This window comes from Ursus arctos, unplaced genomic scaffold (assembly GCF_023065955.2).
Source record: "Ursus arctos isolate Adak ecotype North America unplaced genomic scaffold, UrsArc2.0 scaffold_4, whole genome shotgun sequence".
Lineage (NCBI taxonomy): Eukaryota > Metazoa > Chordata > Mammalia > Carnivora > Ursidae > Ursus > Ursus arctos.
In genome coordinates, this window is record NW_026623056.1 from 32,479,587 (window position 1) to 32,496,779 (window position 17,193).

The window sequence follows — 17,193 nt, forward strand, 5'->3', positions numbered from 1 at the left end:
CAAGTCTAGAGACATTTTCGATTGTCACAACTGGGGAAGTTGCTACGGGCATCTAGCAGATAAAGGTCAGGGACCCTCATCAACATTCCATAGCGCACAGGACAGTCTCCCACAGCAAAGAATTGCCAGCCCCGAATGTCCATAGTGCCGAGGTTGAGAAACGCTGCCGAAGCCACAACGGTTCTCAGGCTCAGCTGTACCTTCCGACTCCCGGCAGCTCCCGAAACTCCGAGTGCCTGGGGGATGCCTCAGATCAGCTAACTTAGAAATGCTGGCGAGAGAGCCCAAATGAAATTTTTTAAGTTCTTTTTTCTTTTAAGTTTTTTACTTTAATTCCAATATAGTTAACATACAGCATTGTCTTAGTTTCAGGTGTACAATAAAGGGTCCAACAATTCTATGCTTTACTCAGTGCCCATCATCATAAGTGTGCTCTTTAATCCCCATCACCTGTTTCACCCTTCCCCCACCCACCTTCTCTCTGGTCACCCTCTGTTTGTTCTCTATAGTTAAGAGTCTGCTTTTTGGTTTGTACCTTTTTCTTCCCCATTTGTTCACTTGTTATGTTTCTTGAATTCCACAAATGTGTGAAATCACATGGTGTTTGTCTTCCTCTGACTTATTCACTTAGCATGATACTCTCTAGCTCCCTCCATGTCATCACAAACAGCAAGACTTCATTCTTTCTTATGGCTGAGTGATTTCCCTCTTCTTTATCCATTCATCTATCAATGCACACTTGAGCTGCTTCCATATCTTGGCTATTGTATATGATGCTGACTTATATATAGGGATGCATGTATCCTTTCAAATTAGTATTTTCGTATTCTTTGGGTAAATACCCAGTAGTGCCATTACTGGATCACATGGTAGTTCTATTTTTAACTTTCTGAGGAACGCCCATAATGTTTTCTGCAGTTGTTGCACCAGCTTGCATCCCCACCGACAGTGCACGAGGGTTCCCCTTTCTCCACATCCTCACCAACACTTGATTTTCTCCATTCTGACAGGTGCAAGGTGGTATCTCATTGTAGTGTTGATTTGCATTTCCCTGATGATGAGTGATGTTGAGCATCTTTCCACGTATCTGTTGGCCATCTGTATGTCTTCTTTGGAAAAATGTCTGTTTCATGTCTTCTACCCACTTCTTAACTAGATTATTTGTTTTTGGGTGTTGAGTTTGGTAAGTTCTTTATAGATTTTGAATACTAAACCTTTATCTGATGTGTCATTTGCAAATATCTGCTCCCATTCTGTAGCTTGCTTTTAGTTTTATTGATTGTTTCCTTTGCTGTGCAAAAGCTTTTTATCTTGATGAAGTCCCAATAGTTCATTTTTGCTTTTGTTTCCCTTGCCTCTAGAGACGTGTTTAGCAAAAAGTTGCTACGGTCGAGGTCAAAGAGGTTGCTGCGTGTTCTCCCTTAGGATTTTGATGGTTTCCTGTCTCACATTTAGGTCCTTCACCCCTTCTGAATTTATTTTTGTGTATGGTGTAAGAAAGCGGTCCAGTTTCATTCTTCTGTATGTAGCTATCCAGTTTTCCCAACACCATTTGTTGAAGAGACTGTCTTTTTCCAATTGCATATTCTTGCCCCAAATGAGAGGGTTTTTTTTTTTTTTTTTGAAACTCCTCAAGTCATTCCAGTGCACAGGCAAAGCTGAGAACCACTGTTTTGGAAACTACCTTAGAAACAGTAGAGTGAGCTTAGGTGCCCAGGGAGAGTGTGGGAAAGAGGAGAGGAGTTAGGAAATCTAAGGCCTAGGCGTAAATTCTTTATAAATTAGAAGTTAGTGTGCAGTTTCTGTGTTACGGTTTTCCAGAGTGATGAAAGAGTTATCACTACGGATTTGAAATAAGTTCTGTCTTGGAAAGATATCTTACTACTAAAATTTAAAAAAAAAAAAAAAAGGCCTGAGAGATGGCATTTAAACTTCTTCATTACATTTAGTGATCAAATACACTTCAATTCCATATGATCAACTTTATATAATTGCATCACAAATCTGAGGTATGCCCAAATTTTATCCTTTTGTGAGTCAGTGTAGTGCATAATTAAGAGACCAGATCCTATAGATGAGAGAAACCATATGATAATTGTCTTTCTCTGCTTGACTTATTTCACTTAGCATTATCTCCTCCAGTGCCGTCCATGTTGCAGCAAATGTTGAGAAATCGTTCTTTTTGATAGCTGAGTAATATTCCATTGTATATATGGACCACATCTTCTTAAATTTTTTTTTGAAGATTTATTTATTTATTTATTTATTTATTTATTTATTTATTTGACAGAGATAGAGACAGCCGGCGAGAGAGGGAACACAAGCAGGGGGAGTGGGAGAGAAAGAAGCAGGCTCCTAGCAGAGGAGCCTGATGTGGGGCTAGATCCCGTAACACTGGGATCACACCCTGAGCCGAAGGCAGATGCCTAACGTGCCTAATGACTGTGCCACCCAGGCACCCCTGGACCATATCTTCTTAATCCAGTCATCTGTTGAAGGGCATCTCAGCTCCTTCCACTATTTATCTATTGTGGAAAATGCTGCTATGAACATTGGGGTGCATAAAGGCCCTTCTCTTCACTACGTCTGTATCTTTGGGGTAAATACCCAGTAGTGCAATTGCTGGATCATAGGGTAGCTCAATTTTTAACCTTTATGGGGCGCCTGGCTGGCTCAGTTGGAAAAGAATGGGACTCTTGACCTCCGATAGGGGAGTGCAGCACAAGGCTCTGCGCTCAGCAGGGGGTCTGCTTCTTTCTCTCCCTCTCTCTCCCCCTCCATCTCTGCCCTTCCCCCTGCTCCAGCTCTCTCTCTAAAATAAATAAATAAATCGTTTAAAAAAACAAATAAATAAACAGATTTAATAAACAAATAAATAAATAAATCTAATATTGCGTCAGAAGCTTCGACACAACTCACCACAGCACTATTAGCAGCGATTCCTTGTAAAAACCAAGTGTCTGCAATGCTATACATTCCGTGGAAGAGAAATCTAACAAATAGAGCAGTTTTGCTCACTCATGAGCATTTATTGCCTTTATTTGGGATCCTGTGAATAAAATTAAAATCTGAAGGACAGGTATATTTTATGACATGACTTCTCTTAATAAAAAGACAGGGTATTTAAGAGTGCATTCAACTCTAAAAGATTGTAAAACTGAAAATCTAACATTAGCTTAACAACGAGAACTTTATCTCATAAAAGAAGACTGAGAGTGGCAGGTTTGGACATGAAATGATCCTGGACCCAAATTCATTCTGGTTTTCTGCTCCACAATTTTTGGCAAAGTGTTTTATCTTCATTTCATTTCTAGGCCTTATATCCATGTTCTTAGAAGAAGAGAAGAAAGCAAAAGCAGGAAGAGACAAAGGATTTCTCCTTGGGAGAATCTTTTTATTCAGGAAAGGAAGCCCTCCTGCCAGATTCTCCCGATGTCTTATGCTCAGAACTGGATCCCATGCCCACACTTAGACCAATCCCAGATTCGTTCCCTGGGGCTGGGTCATGCCTGCCCAGACTGAGATAAAGAGACTTCCACCGACCTCCTGAACAAATCAAGGTTCTATCAGAAGGAAAGGAGGGGTAGTGGTTGCTGGTGGGAAAGCTGGTGCCCGCCAGGGATACATTCCTATGGGAATCCAACAAGAACAATATGGGAAGTGTTGGATTTGAATCTAACATCCTCACTCTCACAGTCCAGGAGACAAATCTGTGAATACTCGCTTAACACAGGAAATGCTCCAAACATCTGCCTGATTTCTCCAAATACATCCTTATTAAAATGACTTTTTGAGTCTTCTGTATGTATGAGGTAAGGAGGTTGGTGAGCAATTGTCTCAATTATCCCAAGTCTCATTTTTAATCACAAACAGGTGACATGGACCATCTTAATCAAAACCTAGACTCCTAATCCTCAAATTAGCAGGGTTTCTTGAAGAACAGGACAAGTCATTTCTCCTCCCCAAAATTTTCCTATAGCATTAGGCTGTGAGACTAGCAGATTTTTGAAGATTTTTCTGGCTCTAACATCCTGTATACCTGTGAATGTGCTAGAAAATCTAAAAGTGCAAGTGGCAGGCCCTACTCTAGAAAACACCACCTCTTAAACCCTCCAGACCCTCCCATTCTTTTTCAGTCCCCAACTCCACACAGCATCAGTCTTTATCCAATTGAAAGAATGGTTAAAGATATGCCCTCTGGAGTCAGCCTGCCCCAGATTTAAGTTCTGGCTCAGCTGTTATTAGCTGAGGACTCAAGCAAATTATTTAACCTTTCTAAATCTCATTTGCATAATGGGGATTTTTAAGGTATGTTGTGAGATGTGTAAAGCCCTTACTTTAGTGCCTAGAATACAAGTAAAAGTTTAATTAAGTGCTGGCTGCTATAATTGTTTTTTTCCAATGTGCATTCCTCCAAGAAGGAGCTGTATCTTCTTCATGTAAGTATCCTCAGTGCTTAGTACATGGCTGGGGCTCAGTAAGTGTTTGATCAGTGCAGGAGACCTGACAGCCAGTGTCCTAGAATTCAGTAGGACGCAGGCTCCTTCACCCCAGTGGCTCCAGGAAACCAAGCACCTCCAGTACCTGCAGACCAAGAGCAGCTTACTCCCCTTGCACCCTGCATTGGTGTTTCCTCCCAAATACCCTGATGGGACCAAACATTTCTGTACCACCTCTTCCGCAGAGCATGATTTTGGAGGAGAAGCTGTCTATCCAGCTTCTAATAGATGGCTTCAGGGTAATTGACCACACTTATCTCCATCTACCCTCACCCAACCCAATTCATATAAAAAAAAATAGTAACTCTGTGATGCTGTCTCCATCCTATATAAAGCATAAATAAAACCCTCTCTAGCAAACTTTGTATTTTTAATTATGAAACATAATGTAAGTAGAAAAAAAATGTCTTAACTGTGCAAATGCAGTTTCAAGAGTCTACACCTTCTCCTCCTACTCACAACAATTTCATATCCGGTTGCAACCCCTGAGTCCCTCCTATATTGATTTATGGAGCAGCCGCCACCAGTTGCCTCCTTTCCCCACTCCCACCCCCTATTTTTTTAGACCTTAATCATTAAATAAGAGGGGAATGATTTAAATGCAATTGGTGATAGAAATAAAGAATTGACTCAAAACTGGTAAGGTGATACTCCTTGTGATTATGGAGGAAAAGAACTTGAATTCTAATGGTAAGTTTGCTCCAGAAATCTCAGATGTTTCACCAGCAACATTCAGAGATCGGATGTCAGACTTTCAGCTTGACTCTAATCTTTTAAAACCTAAAGCTTGGCAATGAGATCGAAGCACACTGCACTTTCTTGGGATGCTGAAGGGTCTCCAGGTGGATGAGCTGGCTCAGTGTCCGTCCAGGTCACAGTATCAGCAGAAGGGGTCTCTGTCTCAGCTAGGGAAATGGTAGTAAACAAGACAGCCAGCAGGGAAACAAGTGGAAGTATTACAATCATAGGTACAAATGGATCCGCTAATAGAATCATGATAAAATTCTAGGTGTTCATGAGAAGGTAAAAGTAGCAGCAGAAACTTTGAAATTCAGAGTCTTTGAATATATTTTTAGCATTATATAATTACTAATTTTAAGATGCTGTCCATATTTTTAAATCATGCATATTTGATCAAGATAGTTTCTCATACAGATCTCTAATCTTTTCAAATATTCCATTAATGATCCCGGAGAATGGAGAAATGACCAATGCTTTGTATCTCCCCCAAAGTTATGAGAAGACTGTGTCAAGTGCCACCAAGAATGAGAAAAAATAAAATGGAAAATAAATCAGAGAATGCACCAAATGGGATTTTGATCAGAGCATGAATGTAATCTTTTTCTCTAGTCAGGATCCGTAATAAAGGGTAAAAAGACATAGTACTTGAACAAACCAGCCTGTTACAGAAGCAATATTGTCCCAGAGAGAGAAGGGATGTCATACACGGATAAGGAATTATTAAGAAGACTGGCTCCTCATGCATGTGCATAAAGGAGAACTAATAGAGATGATATATTTAGACTTGCATAAAGCTTTCAACAAGTTCACATCCAAAGGAGTCATCCTGGGATTAGCAGGAACTGCTTTAGAGGGCTGTCTCAAAACTGAAAATCATTTCTAGCCTGAAGGCTTACAACAGCCTGATCACTGGTCATCCTCTAGCCTTTCTTGCCCTGAGAGCCTCCTCCAGAATCCAGAATGATCTTCCAGGAATGCAAATCCCATCAGGTTACTCCTGGTTAATACCTTCAGTGGCTCCCATTGCCATCAGGATGAAGTCTAAACTCCTTAATTGTGATAAGGGCCTTATGATCTGGTTCTGGTTCCTTGTCATTTTTGGATCCTCAGCATTTGAACCACTTTCTTATGTTTGGGATTACTTACCTGCCTCACACTTTGGAGCTGAACATGCCACATGCTTACTTTTCAGCCTTCCTTGCAGCTGCAAGTCAGGAACAGCCAATTATATGCTCCTGAACTCAGAAGCAAGTGATGGGAAGATATGGAGACTTCGAGGAACACTCTGTGGTGGTTTGGTTGTAACAAGCTTGAGCTTTTGGGCCAACAGAGGCAGCGATACCAGTGTAGGCTCCTGTGCCCAGTGCTCAGGTCCAGCAGTAACAGTCAGACACATGGTAACATTAAGCACTCAGATGAGGTGGCAATCGGTATTCTCACCAGACCACTTCTGGGTATGATCTGGGGGATTGTTTGTGGTAATAAAAAATCTTTAGAAATTGATTAAACTCTTAAGAACATATCGCTTGATAAATTCTCAATGTTAACAAAAATGTTTTACAATCAACAAAACTAAAAGGCAACCTATGGAATGGGAGAAGATACTTGCAAATGACATATCTGTTAAGTGTTAGTATCCAAAGTATATAAAGAACTTACCAAACTCAACCTCAAAAACAAATAATCCAATTAAAAAATGGACAGAAGACATGAACAGAAATTTTTCCAAAGAAGACATCCAGCTGGCCAACAGACACATGAAAAGATGCTCAACATCACCCATCATTGGAGAAATGCAAATCAAAACCACAGTGAGATACCACCTCACACCTGTCAGACTGGAGAAAATCAAAAACGCAAGAAACACCAGGCATTGGTGAGGATGTGGAGAAAAAAGAACTCCCGTGCACTGTTGGTAGGAAGGCAAACTTGTGGAAAACAGTATGATGGTTCCTCAAAAAGTTAAGAATAGAACTATCCTAAATACTAAATGCTTTCTAAGTAGTAACTGATGAAACAATGAATTTAATAACAATGTGTTACTAGTATACGTACCTATTTTAAAGATAAGAAAACTAAGCCACAGAAAACTTAAATATGTTCCAGGTTACTTCACCAGTAAGTGGGAGAGCAGGGATATAAATGCAAGGTCAGGGAGTGGGACTAACACAGTTGGTTTTCTGGGCAACCGGCCCCAACCTTAAGTGTGGTCAAAAAGTTACCTAATTAACATAATAAGACACCTCTATCTCATCACTTGGGAAATCCTGAGGGTTTTAGGAGCTCTGTACCAGATACAAGGACAAAGACTAAATATGTATTTCTTATTAATAAATCGTAGTATCATAGGATTTCACTTTAATCTGAAGCTGTGATTACCTCCTGGTCATTTTGGGCTTCTTGTGCCTGGGAAACAGTAGACCAAAAAAAAAAAAAGTTTCCGTATTGGCAGCACTAAATGACCTTCATTACAAGGAGCTAGGGTTTCTACTACAGAATGGGGCCCAAAGGGATGTATCTGGAACCCAGGGGAGTCACTGATGCTTCTTGGTGTTTCCATGTCCAGTGATGAATGGTAATAGACAATTGCTGCAACAAAGGCCTGATTAGTTACAAGAGTAACTAATGTTCTGGCCTTGCAGATAGAGGTCCTGGTGACTCCATCACCCAAGCATTCTAGACCTTCTGAAGTGATGGCCAAGGAAGGAAAATCTAGAAAGTGTAGTGGGGGAAATGATGGATCTCAGTTACAGCTTCAGACCAGTTTCAACAGTGTGGGACTGGAGCTTGTTCCACTAACCCTCCTATACCAAGATCGGACCTAGTCGCCTCCCCGAATGACGCTGCAGATTAACGTGTGCACAGATCCAAGAGAACATGGTGGATGAGGAAATCATCTACCTCTTGTGCCTAGCTCACTTCCTCTTGGCCAGTCTTTTTACTCCAATTGCTGCTGCATCTCTGAGCTCCTGTAGGTGTGACCTGACAATATGCCCACCTCAGTTGTACAGCACATCACTTCCTTTCTGCCCTAGGCTTCCTTCCCCCTCCATGTGAGAAGCCCGTAAGAACCCTCAGCCATTCTGAGGCTTGCCCAGACCTGGAAGTTTAAGAGAATTAACTGCGCGAGACAAGTTGTGACCAACTGGGGGAGGAGCTTGCAGATCCTTGTTTTTTCCTTATCTGCAGGGAACATTCCTGTACATTCCTCAGGGCTCCCGAGAAGGTCCCTAGGGAATTGAGCCCACTACTCTGAGGCAACAGGCCAACAGCACACACTCCTGAGCTGTCCCTCTAGCCGTTTCACTCTTACAGTCTGCCACCTGTTCTTTGAGATCACTGCCTGATACAAACTACCTGCACACAAGCTTCTCTCTCCGGCTCTGCGTTTCAAGAGTATCAGACTCATACAAGAACCAGATGAGAATACTTGTGAGCATGCTTTGAAAATTAAAGCCAACGTCCTAACATAAATCAGCCCTAAGGAGCATGTTCTCCCTGTAACACTTTACTCCACCTTCATAGGTGAAATTGTCACCGTTTCAAGACTGAACTATAGCTCAAGACTGAACTACGAAGCATGTAGCTTTATTTTATCGAGCAATACTGTTCTCATTTTCACCTTCATGACCTTATGAGGAAGTTGGCGTTACTATCTTCATGCCAGAGATGGGGAAACGGGAGGCCTTGTATTCCAACTGTTAAGCTTGAGCTAGGATTCTGACCCCAATTTAACCTCCAATGCCCATTTTAACTTCTAAACCATTTTACTTCTGTTCAATGTGGCCTCCTCTGTCTTCTCACCCCACAGTGGCCCCATATCGCACCATACCCAACACACCTTGCCTTTTCATGCTTCCATTTTGCCCTACTAGCCCTGTGATCTTCAGAGCCTAGATCTATGCCATCTCCCTAGACAGAACTGCTTCTCCATCACTTTCCTGAATCCCTATTGTATTTTTTACCACACTGTTGTTACTGTTCTATTGCATTTTCCACTGGGGTTGGAGCCAGATGAAAGTTTAGTATAAGTAGTACTAGATAGGAGCTCTTAAATAACAATCACTGAAGAAACAGTTGTCAGAGTGTGTATTCCTTATGTACAGGGCCTAAATTTGTTTTATTGACTGCTGTATTCTGGGCACAGAGCACAGTGCCTGGCTCATAGTAGATGCTCATTTGTTGAATGACTGAACGAATGAACATGAATCTGTTTCTTCATGAAACTGTGAACTCTTACATTGTATTATCCAGCAAATGTTTGTTGAATCAAGGTAACATTAAGAAAGAGAAAGTATTTAATGATTAATAGAATATTTATTTAAACAATAATACATAGAGTCATCATTGCCAGACTTAATATGAAATGCTCAATGTTCGATCCAATTTTCCTTCCTGGATAAGTTTTTCTTTCTTATCCTGTACAGACAGAAAAAACAAAAAACAAAAAAAGCTTCATTAGAAACAACACCTTTCTGACCCGTGTTCATTGCAACATTATTTCTAACAGCCAAGATACAGAAACAACCTAAGTGCCCATCAATGGATGAGTGGATAAAGACGTGGTATATGCATACCATGGTACACTATTCAGCCACTAAAAAAAAATAAGGAACGGAATCTTGCCATTTCATAGGTACAAGCTACAAAGAACAGACTGGTAGCTGACAGAGGCAGGTGGTGACTGGTGGGCAAAATGGGTAAAGGGGGTCAAAAGGTACAAACTTGCAAAATAAGTAAGTCATGGGGATGTAATGTACAACATGGTGACTACAGCTAATAATACTGTATGGAATATTTGAAAGTTGCTAAGATAATTAATCTTAAGTCCTCATTACAAGAAAAAAGACTGTCTTTTTAACTATGTATGGTGACAGATATTAACTAAGATTTACTGTGGTGACCATTTTGCAAAATACACAAACAAAAAAGGTACTGGAAAACACAAAAATAAAGAACCAATGTAATCTGGCATAACCCATGGTATAGCTCTGAAAAACAGGGCTAACATACTCCAAACTTAATTCCAATCCCCCACTGTCTAAAGCCTACAGAGTATGTGTGAGGAAACAGCAATCTGAAGAAGTAAAGGGACAACGAGGAAACACTCCTATTGGAAAACATCTTATGCACAAGTTGGAAGAATTATATTACCCCACTAAAAAGTGTATGTCAAAAGCTAAATGCAAACACCTTCTGGATAAGTGTGGCCTATCGTTTTGTTACAGGTAATTTATCAATCAAAATACAGAAGCTCTAACAGGAGAGTGGATTGGCCAGTTTAAGACAGAGCTAGATGAGTGGGCCCCAGTCTAGATGGCAACACAAGGCCTGCTGGGGGTCTAGTAGCAGAGTGGCCTAGTGTTAAAGATAAAATTGGCTTTCTCTGCAATCATATGGCCTCTGATGGCAGATTCCCACCAGGCTGCTTTTACTTTCCAACTGTTAGCATATTACAAAGTTTTAACATTAATCCACAAAATGGGACCAACATAACTAGAATTCATACAAATAGGAAACACACTAAATGATTTATGTTTTCTGCTAATACTTAACCCAAAATAAACATTTTTTTAAAAAAATGAAGAAACTATATATAAAGGTTTGCAAAGATAGTATCTAAAGGTAAACAAAATATGAAAATTTAACTTCTGTATTAGCTTATTTTTAATTTTAGAGAGAGAGAGAGACAGCATGAACACGCACGTGGGGGAGGGGCAGAGGAAGAGGGAGAGAGAGAATCTTAAGCAGGCTCTATGCCCAGCATGGAGCCAGATGCAGGGCTCGATCTCACAACCCCGAGTTCATGACCTAAGCTGAAATCCAGGGTCTGACACCTAACCAAATGAGCTACCCAAGAGCCCTTAGTATTAACTTTTTAAAGTTACTTCTGTATTCTCCTGCTTAATATTCACAGCACAATTCCTTTACATCACCTAAAACACACCAGGAGAACTTTCATTTCAGTCTAAGTTCAAGCCTTAGAAATTTAAACTGACCAACTTATTTTAAGTTCTAGAGCAGCCATTAAATTAAATTTGTAAGACTCAGAGACTATTGTGATTTTTAGCAAAGTATTATTTCAATAAGTTGAAACGATAAAGCAATAAAACCAAACATGTAACTGAAACTGTTTTAACTCCTGCTGGAAAGGAATAAAGATAAAAGGAGAGAGAAATTGAAGGAAGAGTAGAGGACCAAGGTGGGAGGAGCACTGGTGGCAAATGCCAAGAGAAAGAGCCGCAGCCAGCACCGGGAGAACCTATCACACAGAAACTATCATCGGGTCCCAATACTTACTCTGTCAGTTTTGAAAACATAAAACCAGAAGAAGAGGGGCCCAAATCCAAACAGAGCTCCTAAGAGGGAGGTCTTGGGAGTGGGTCTGAAATTGGGATAGATGTTTGCTGATCTTGCATAGGTCCAACGAATCAAGGCAGGATCTTCCTAAAATTCAGGAAAACAAAAAGTTACAGAACTTGAGCAGGGCCACACTGAAACAATCTCATCAAAACTTTTGTGGGGGAGCCCACGAGATGCCTTTTGTGCTCCCCCACAGCTAAGGGTATATCCTGACTATTCCTGAACAGCTTCAGGGAAGATCTCTCATTTCTAGTATTTGTTGAATAACTCTGATGATCCTATCCTGTTCAAGTCCTTCAGAATTTAAGATTCTTATATCATGCTTCAGCTTTCTATTACTTAAGATTTAAGAAACCTAATCTTTTAGGGGCGCCTGGGTGGCGCAGTCGTTAAGCGTCTGCCTTCAGCTCAGGGCGTGATTCCAAGGTTCTGGGATCGAGCCCCACATCAGGCTCCTCCGCTGGGAGCCTGCTTCTTCCTCTCCCACTCCCCCTGCTTGTGTTCCCTCTCTCGCTGACTGTCTCTATCTCTGTCGAATAAATTAATAAAATCTTTAAAAAAAAAAAAAAAAAAAAAAGAAACCTAATCTTTTAATCCGTCAGAGAAGCCACTTTTTCTTCTTGATATTTTTTTTTCTTTTCTGGATTGTTTTGTAGCTTCATTGTCTTTCTTGAGCTGTGACCAAGTGAACCACAGTACTCCCAATAAGGACAGATTTCATATGCTCTGTCATGTTTTGTACTTTATTTCCAGGACACTTTCTAATGCTACTCCCACCCTGCTCTGCCTTTCCAGACTTCAAATAAATTGCAGGAAGGTGAAGACTGAGGTAGGCCAACTCTGAATTTTAAGATTTTTAAGCTGACTTGGCTGATATTTTACAAGCAAAATTATTACATTTTACACTATTAAAATAATTTGTAGTGAGGACAAGGTTGTTGTTAAAGAAAAATAATCAGACTGTCTTGGTTAAGAAAAAATATTGTCCATTTTAATATATTTATACTAGAACAACTATGTAAGACAGCAAATGTGCCCCAAACACACAATTAAACTTAATTACCTAAATCCCCAAATGATTTTATAAAATTATTTGCTCCAATTAACTGATAGGCAGATTAAAAATAAGCAGATGAAATCAGCTTTAAAACTTTAATACCAAAGGAGAACATTCAAAGTCCTATACACCACCAAGAAGTCATGACTGGATTATAATAATTAAAGCGGGTCTTCCACAGATGCATTTTAAACCAAACTGTTTGCAGAAAACAGTGAAGGTGAAGACACAAGATATAGACAGGTTCAAGGGGATGTTTGAGTTCAATACCTGAGAGGATAAATACATCTACTCTTGTATCTATCCCTTCTGCTATTAACCTATTTGAATGACTCTCCCATGACCGAATTCTCAATCTGCCAGTCACCTCTCTACATATTTATCTGCCAGATCCGTCTTCCAGAAATGGGCATTTCATTTCATAAAATATCAACAGCCCCATGACCATAGTTCATTGAACCTATACTGTTGTTAACAGAGGTTCCAAAACACACTCCATGGGAAATAGTTCTCCTTCTTGGACACAACTCCATGTCCAAAGAACTATCAGCAGCATCTGACACGATGAACACTCCTTGAAAATGTTCCTTCTCATGGCTTTCAGGGCACACACCTGTCTGGTTTTCCTCCTAACTCTATGGCCCTTCCCTCCTGGTTTCTTTTGCTCTCTTCTTCCTTAACTCTCCAATCTCTCTTTTTTTTTTTTTTAAAGATTTATTTATTTGACAGAGAGACAGCCAGCGAGAGAGGGAACACAAGCAGGGGGAGTGGGAGAGGAAGAAGCAGGCTCATAGCGGAGGAGCCTGATGTGGGGCTCGATCCCATAACGCCGGGATCACGCCCTGAGCCGAAGGCAGACACTTAACCGCTGTGCCACCCAGGCGCCCCTAACTCTCCAATCTCTTAACATTGGACCTTAGACCTTGCTGGTCTTCTCTACCTACATGCATTCTCTTGACCTATCTCCTCCAGTCACATGGTTTCAAGTATCCATCTCTAGGCCGATGACTCCCAAAATTATACCTTCCCAGACCGCTACCCTAAACTCCAGACATAACGTCCAATGACCTGCTCAACACTGTCATGTTGTCTAACAAGCATGTCAAATGTGATGTATCTCAAACTGATTTCCCAATATTCCACTCCATCTTCATCCCTGCTCCTCTCACATTCTTTTTCATATTGGTAAAAATCAACTTCATTCTTCTGATCACTTAGGTCAAAACACCTTGGAATCATCCTTGACCCTTCTCTCTCTTACACCTCACATCCATTCTGCTAGCAAATCTGGTTGTCTTTACTTTCAATACATACTCAGAACCTACCACTTATTACCACCTCCACTGCCAAAACCCTGATAGACTGATTACCTCAAAAGCCTCCGACTCTCCTTGCTCTCCTCTATAATGTATTTTCAACTAAGCAACCACAGAGGTGTTAAAATATAAGGGAGGATTACCTACTCAGTAGAAGTCCTTACAACGACCTACAAAGCTTGGTGTGATCTAGTTCCAAGTACCTTTCTGACCTCATCTCTTCCCACTTTGCTCTCACCTTTCTCCACTTTAGTCACAATGGTCTCTTCGGTATTCATGGAACTAACCAGGCACACTTCTGTCTAAGGACCCCTATACTTGCTGTCCCCTCTACCTAAAATGCTACTTTCCCAGAGAGCTGTGTGGCTAGCTCCCTCACCTCACTTCCTTCATGCCACCTTCCAAGGAAGGCCTTCCCTAGGGTTATCTAAAATTTCAGCCGCTACCCCTTTCCTAGTACATAACACACATTCTTAATCCCTTCCTTGCTTTGTTTTTCTTATCCCTTACCACTAACATGCTAAACAATTTAGTTTTTTAACCTGTTTATTACTTCTCTACCCTACTGGAAAGAAAGCTCTGCAAGGACAGGAATCAACACTGTCACCTCAGCATCTAAAACAGAGCCTGGCCTGTTTTAGCAATTACTTATTCACTGACTCAATCACTGGTAAAGATCAGGCAAGGAATTTCCACGTACTGATTATTAAATGATTAAGTGCCGAGCACTAGTTTAACAGAACCACCACTGAGGCAGGTATTACTGTCTCTTATGTGACAAAATTGAAACTGTCCTAGGGCACAGAACTAGAAAAGAGAAAATCTGGGGTTTAAACTTCAGCTACCGGGCACATCAAACCCTGTGTATGTCAATAACAAATGTCTCCCTCCACACCTTCTCAAGTCAACAAGATTCTGACTGGAGGTGGTACAGACAATGGTTAAGCAGATGTTTTGGGTTACACAGTTCAAGGTTTAAATTCTGCTGTACCACTTGCTAAAGGAGTATCACTCTATGACCTACCTGTCCTTCCCATGTTGTTTTCTCATCTGTAAAATGGGGATAATAACAGGGCTTAACTCTTTGAATCCGTGTGACATTTGAATAATATTCCGAATGGGTTTACACAGGGCCTGCACAATGTAAATTTCCTTCAATTCTCGTAACTTCCAAAAAGTCCTACAGAACACCAATGGAACTGTTGGGGTACATTTTGGTAGGGTTTTTTTTTCTTAATATCATATTTGATATCATATTTAAATAGCTCTTGTACAGAAAATTATTGAAAAACCCACTCACTAAATAATAATAGCTATCAGTCTACTGGTTATATATTAAGTGCCTGCAACCTTATACAAACGATCTCATTTAACCTTACAATGATTCTATAAAGAATGTACTACCTTTCCCATGTAAGATCAGAAAACTAACGTTTGGAGGGGCTAGGTAAACTAAGGTCATCTAGTTTACCATATTTCTGCCTTGGCATCAGACTCCAAAGGCCAAAGTTTCAACTAGCTGCAGAGTTTTGGTGTTTTCAAAAGATATAAACTGAAAAAAATCACTATATTCCCATCAGGAGAGCGCAGTATTGCTATGAACTGTGAACTGAAAGGTGGAAAACTGCTTTAAAAAAAATTACACACACATTTTCTAACAACTCATTACAGCCCAGGCACTGTGTTGGCCAGTCATGTGACTTATCTCATTTAATCCTAACCGCCTCATAAAATAGGAAGTACTGCATTATCCCCATTTTTCAGACAGGAAAACCGGGGCTAACCAGCAGTGTTGAGTCACTTCTCAAGATTACCCACTAGGGAAGTGATCCAACCAGGACTCAAACCCAGCCCGGTGTGAATCCAGAACCGTCCGCTTGACCACTAAGCTCTCCGCCCAAGGTTAAAGGGCTAGTGGGTGGGCCTGCTCTCTCAGCCTGGAAGAGGGCCAAAGTTTAAGATACTGATCGGGAACGGAGGCATCCCCGCTGTGTGGCCTCCCTTGGACGGTCTGGGCTGCCCGGCCGGGGATGGGCGACCGCCCGGACTCTGGCCCTCGATTCCCGCCCGGCCGCCCCACGACTCACGATGAGCCCTTGGCGGCTAGGGTCGTTGTAGTGAAGCAGATACTCCCGTTTAAGTCGGGATCTTATTGCCAAACGCTCGGCTTGCGCCTTCCGGGCTTCCGGAGAGACGTTGTATTCGGCGGGGTCGAGAGTAGCGGGTAGGGTAGCCAGACGCGACGACTCGTACTTGGGGAACGACATCTTGGCAATCCGGCACACAGCTGTGCGCCTGCGCGACTCCGAGGCCCGCCCCCTTTATTCTGACCTTCATCCTGAGGAAGTGCGCTTGCGCGTTAGCGGAAGGTAGGCAATTAAAATTTGCACAGGAGCTCCTCTTCTTTCCTCAGCGTTCCTCACCATCCTGGACCCTGAATAGCGATCTGCGCATGCACAGAGTGCTTTCCTTACCCTTTCGGCCCCACCCCCGCGTCCTCTTTTTACCTGCCCACAATCTACAGTTTGTTGCTTCTTCCTAGCAGCCTTGCATATATCTAGGGACCTAGCAGAGCTTTATTTTGTGAAATTGAGCTGTGTGAGACTGGCGGACACAGGAAATGGGACTGGCTGTAGCTGGAATCCTGTTTGTGTGGGCCCCTCCAACGTGTGTGACTTTGGACAAGTCGTTTAACGTCTGAGTTTCCTCTTGTTCATTTGGATAATGACCCCTATTCTATCCACCTAGCAAACCTTTTGTGAAGATTAAATAAGGTAATAAATACGTGCCAAAGTGCTTTGCAAAACACAGTGCCCTAAACAAGAAAAAGAATAAGCTTTTCTGTACGTTACCACATTAGATGGGTACAGCATAAGTAACGGCGTGTTTTTCATAGGCACGAAATAATGTTTAATAGGAGAATGATGCTGTAAGAGAAATGTTGCCTGCCTGACTGTAGTAAGTCATTAACAAATGAAGTACTGAATAAAGCTCGTGAAGAAACAGTATTTAGTTAAAATACTAAAACCTCTTACCTAAAATCCTTAGCTCTCCTGGGGTGCTAAGAACGAAAATCATCCTTAGATGATGTCCTTATGCATAGGGGCATTGTATCTTATTGTGAAAGATGATTTGGGGAGGAAAAAAAGGGGGTAACCAGAGAGATAACCTTCATCCCTACTGTCCTTCTCCCACTATCACCAAGGGAAAAAAGCAA

General features: G+C 41.3%; 1 protein-coding gene across 1 annotated transcript; it reads right to left on the reverse strand.

Moving 5' to 3' along the window:
• Positions 1-9,537: 9,537 nt before the first annotated feature.
• On the reverse strand, positions 9,538-16,292 carry NDUFB4 (NADH:ubiquinone oxidoreductase subunit B4). The gene is made up of 3 exons (XM_026494371.4): positions 16,064-16,292; positions 11,541-11,687; positions 9,538-9,659 (listed from the first exon to the last, which is right to left on the reverse strand). The coding sequence occupies exons 1-3, from the start codon at positions 16,241-16,243 to the stop codon at positions 9,597-9,599; spliced, it is 390 nt and encodes a 129-aa protein (XP_026350156.1). The 5' UTR covers positions 16,244-16,292; the 3' UTR covers positions 9,538-9,596.
• Positions 16,293-17,193: the final 901 nt, after the last annotated feature.

Bases quoted from the DNA above. Each gene is read 5' to 3' on its own strand.
- NDUFB4 (XM_026494371.4), bottom strand. From the start codon at position 16,243: ATGTCGTTCCCCAAGTACGAGTCGTCGCGTCTGGCTACCCTACCCGCT. The intron at 11,688-16,063 runs GTGAGTCGTGGG...CCTGAATTTTAG, and splicing joins CTAGCCGCCAAGGGCTCATC to GAAGATCCTGCCTTGATTCG. The intron at 9,660-11,540 runs GTAAGTATTGGG...CTGTCTGTACAG, and splicing joins ATGTTTTCAAAACTGACAGA to GATAAGAAAGAAAAACTTAT.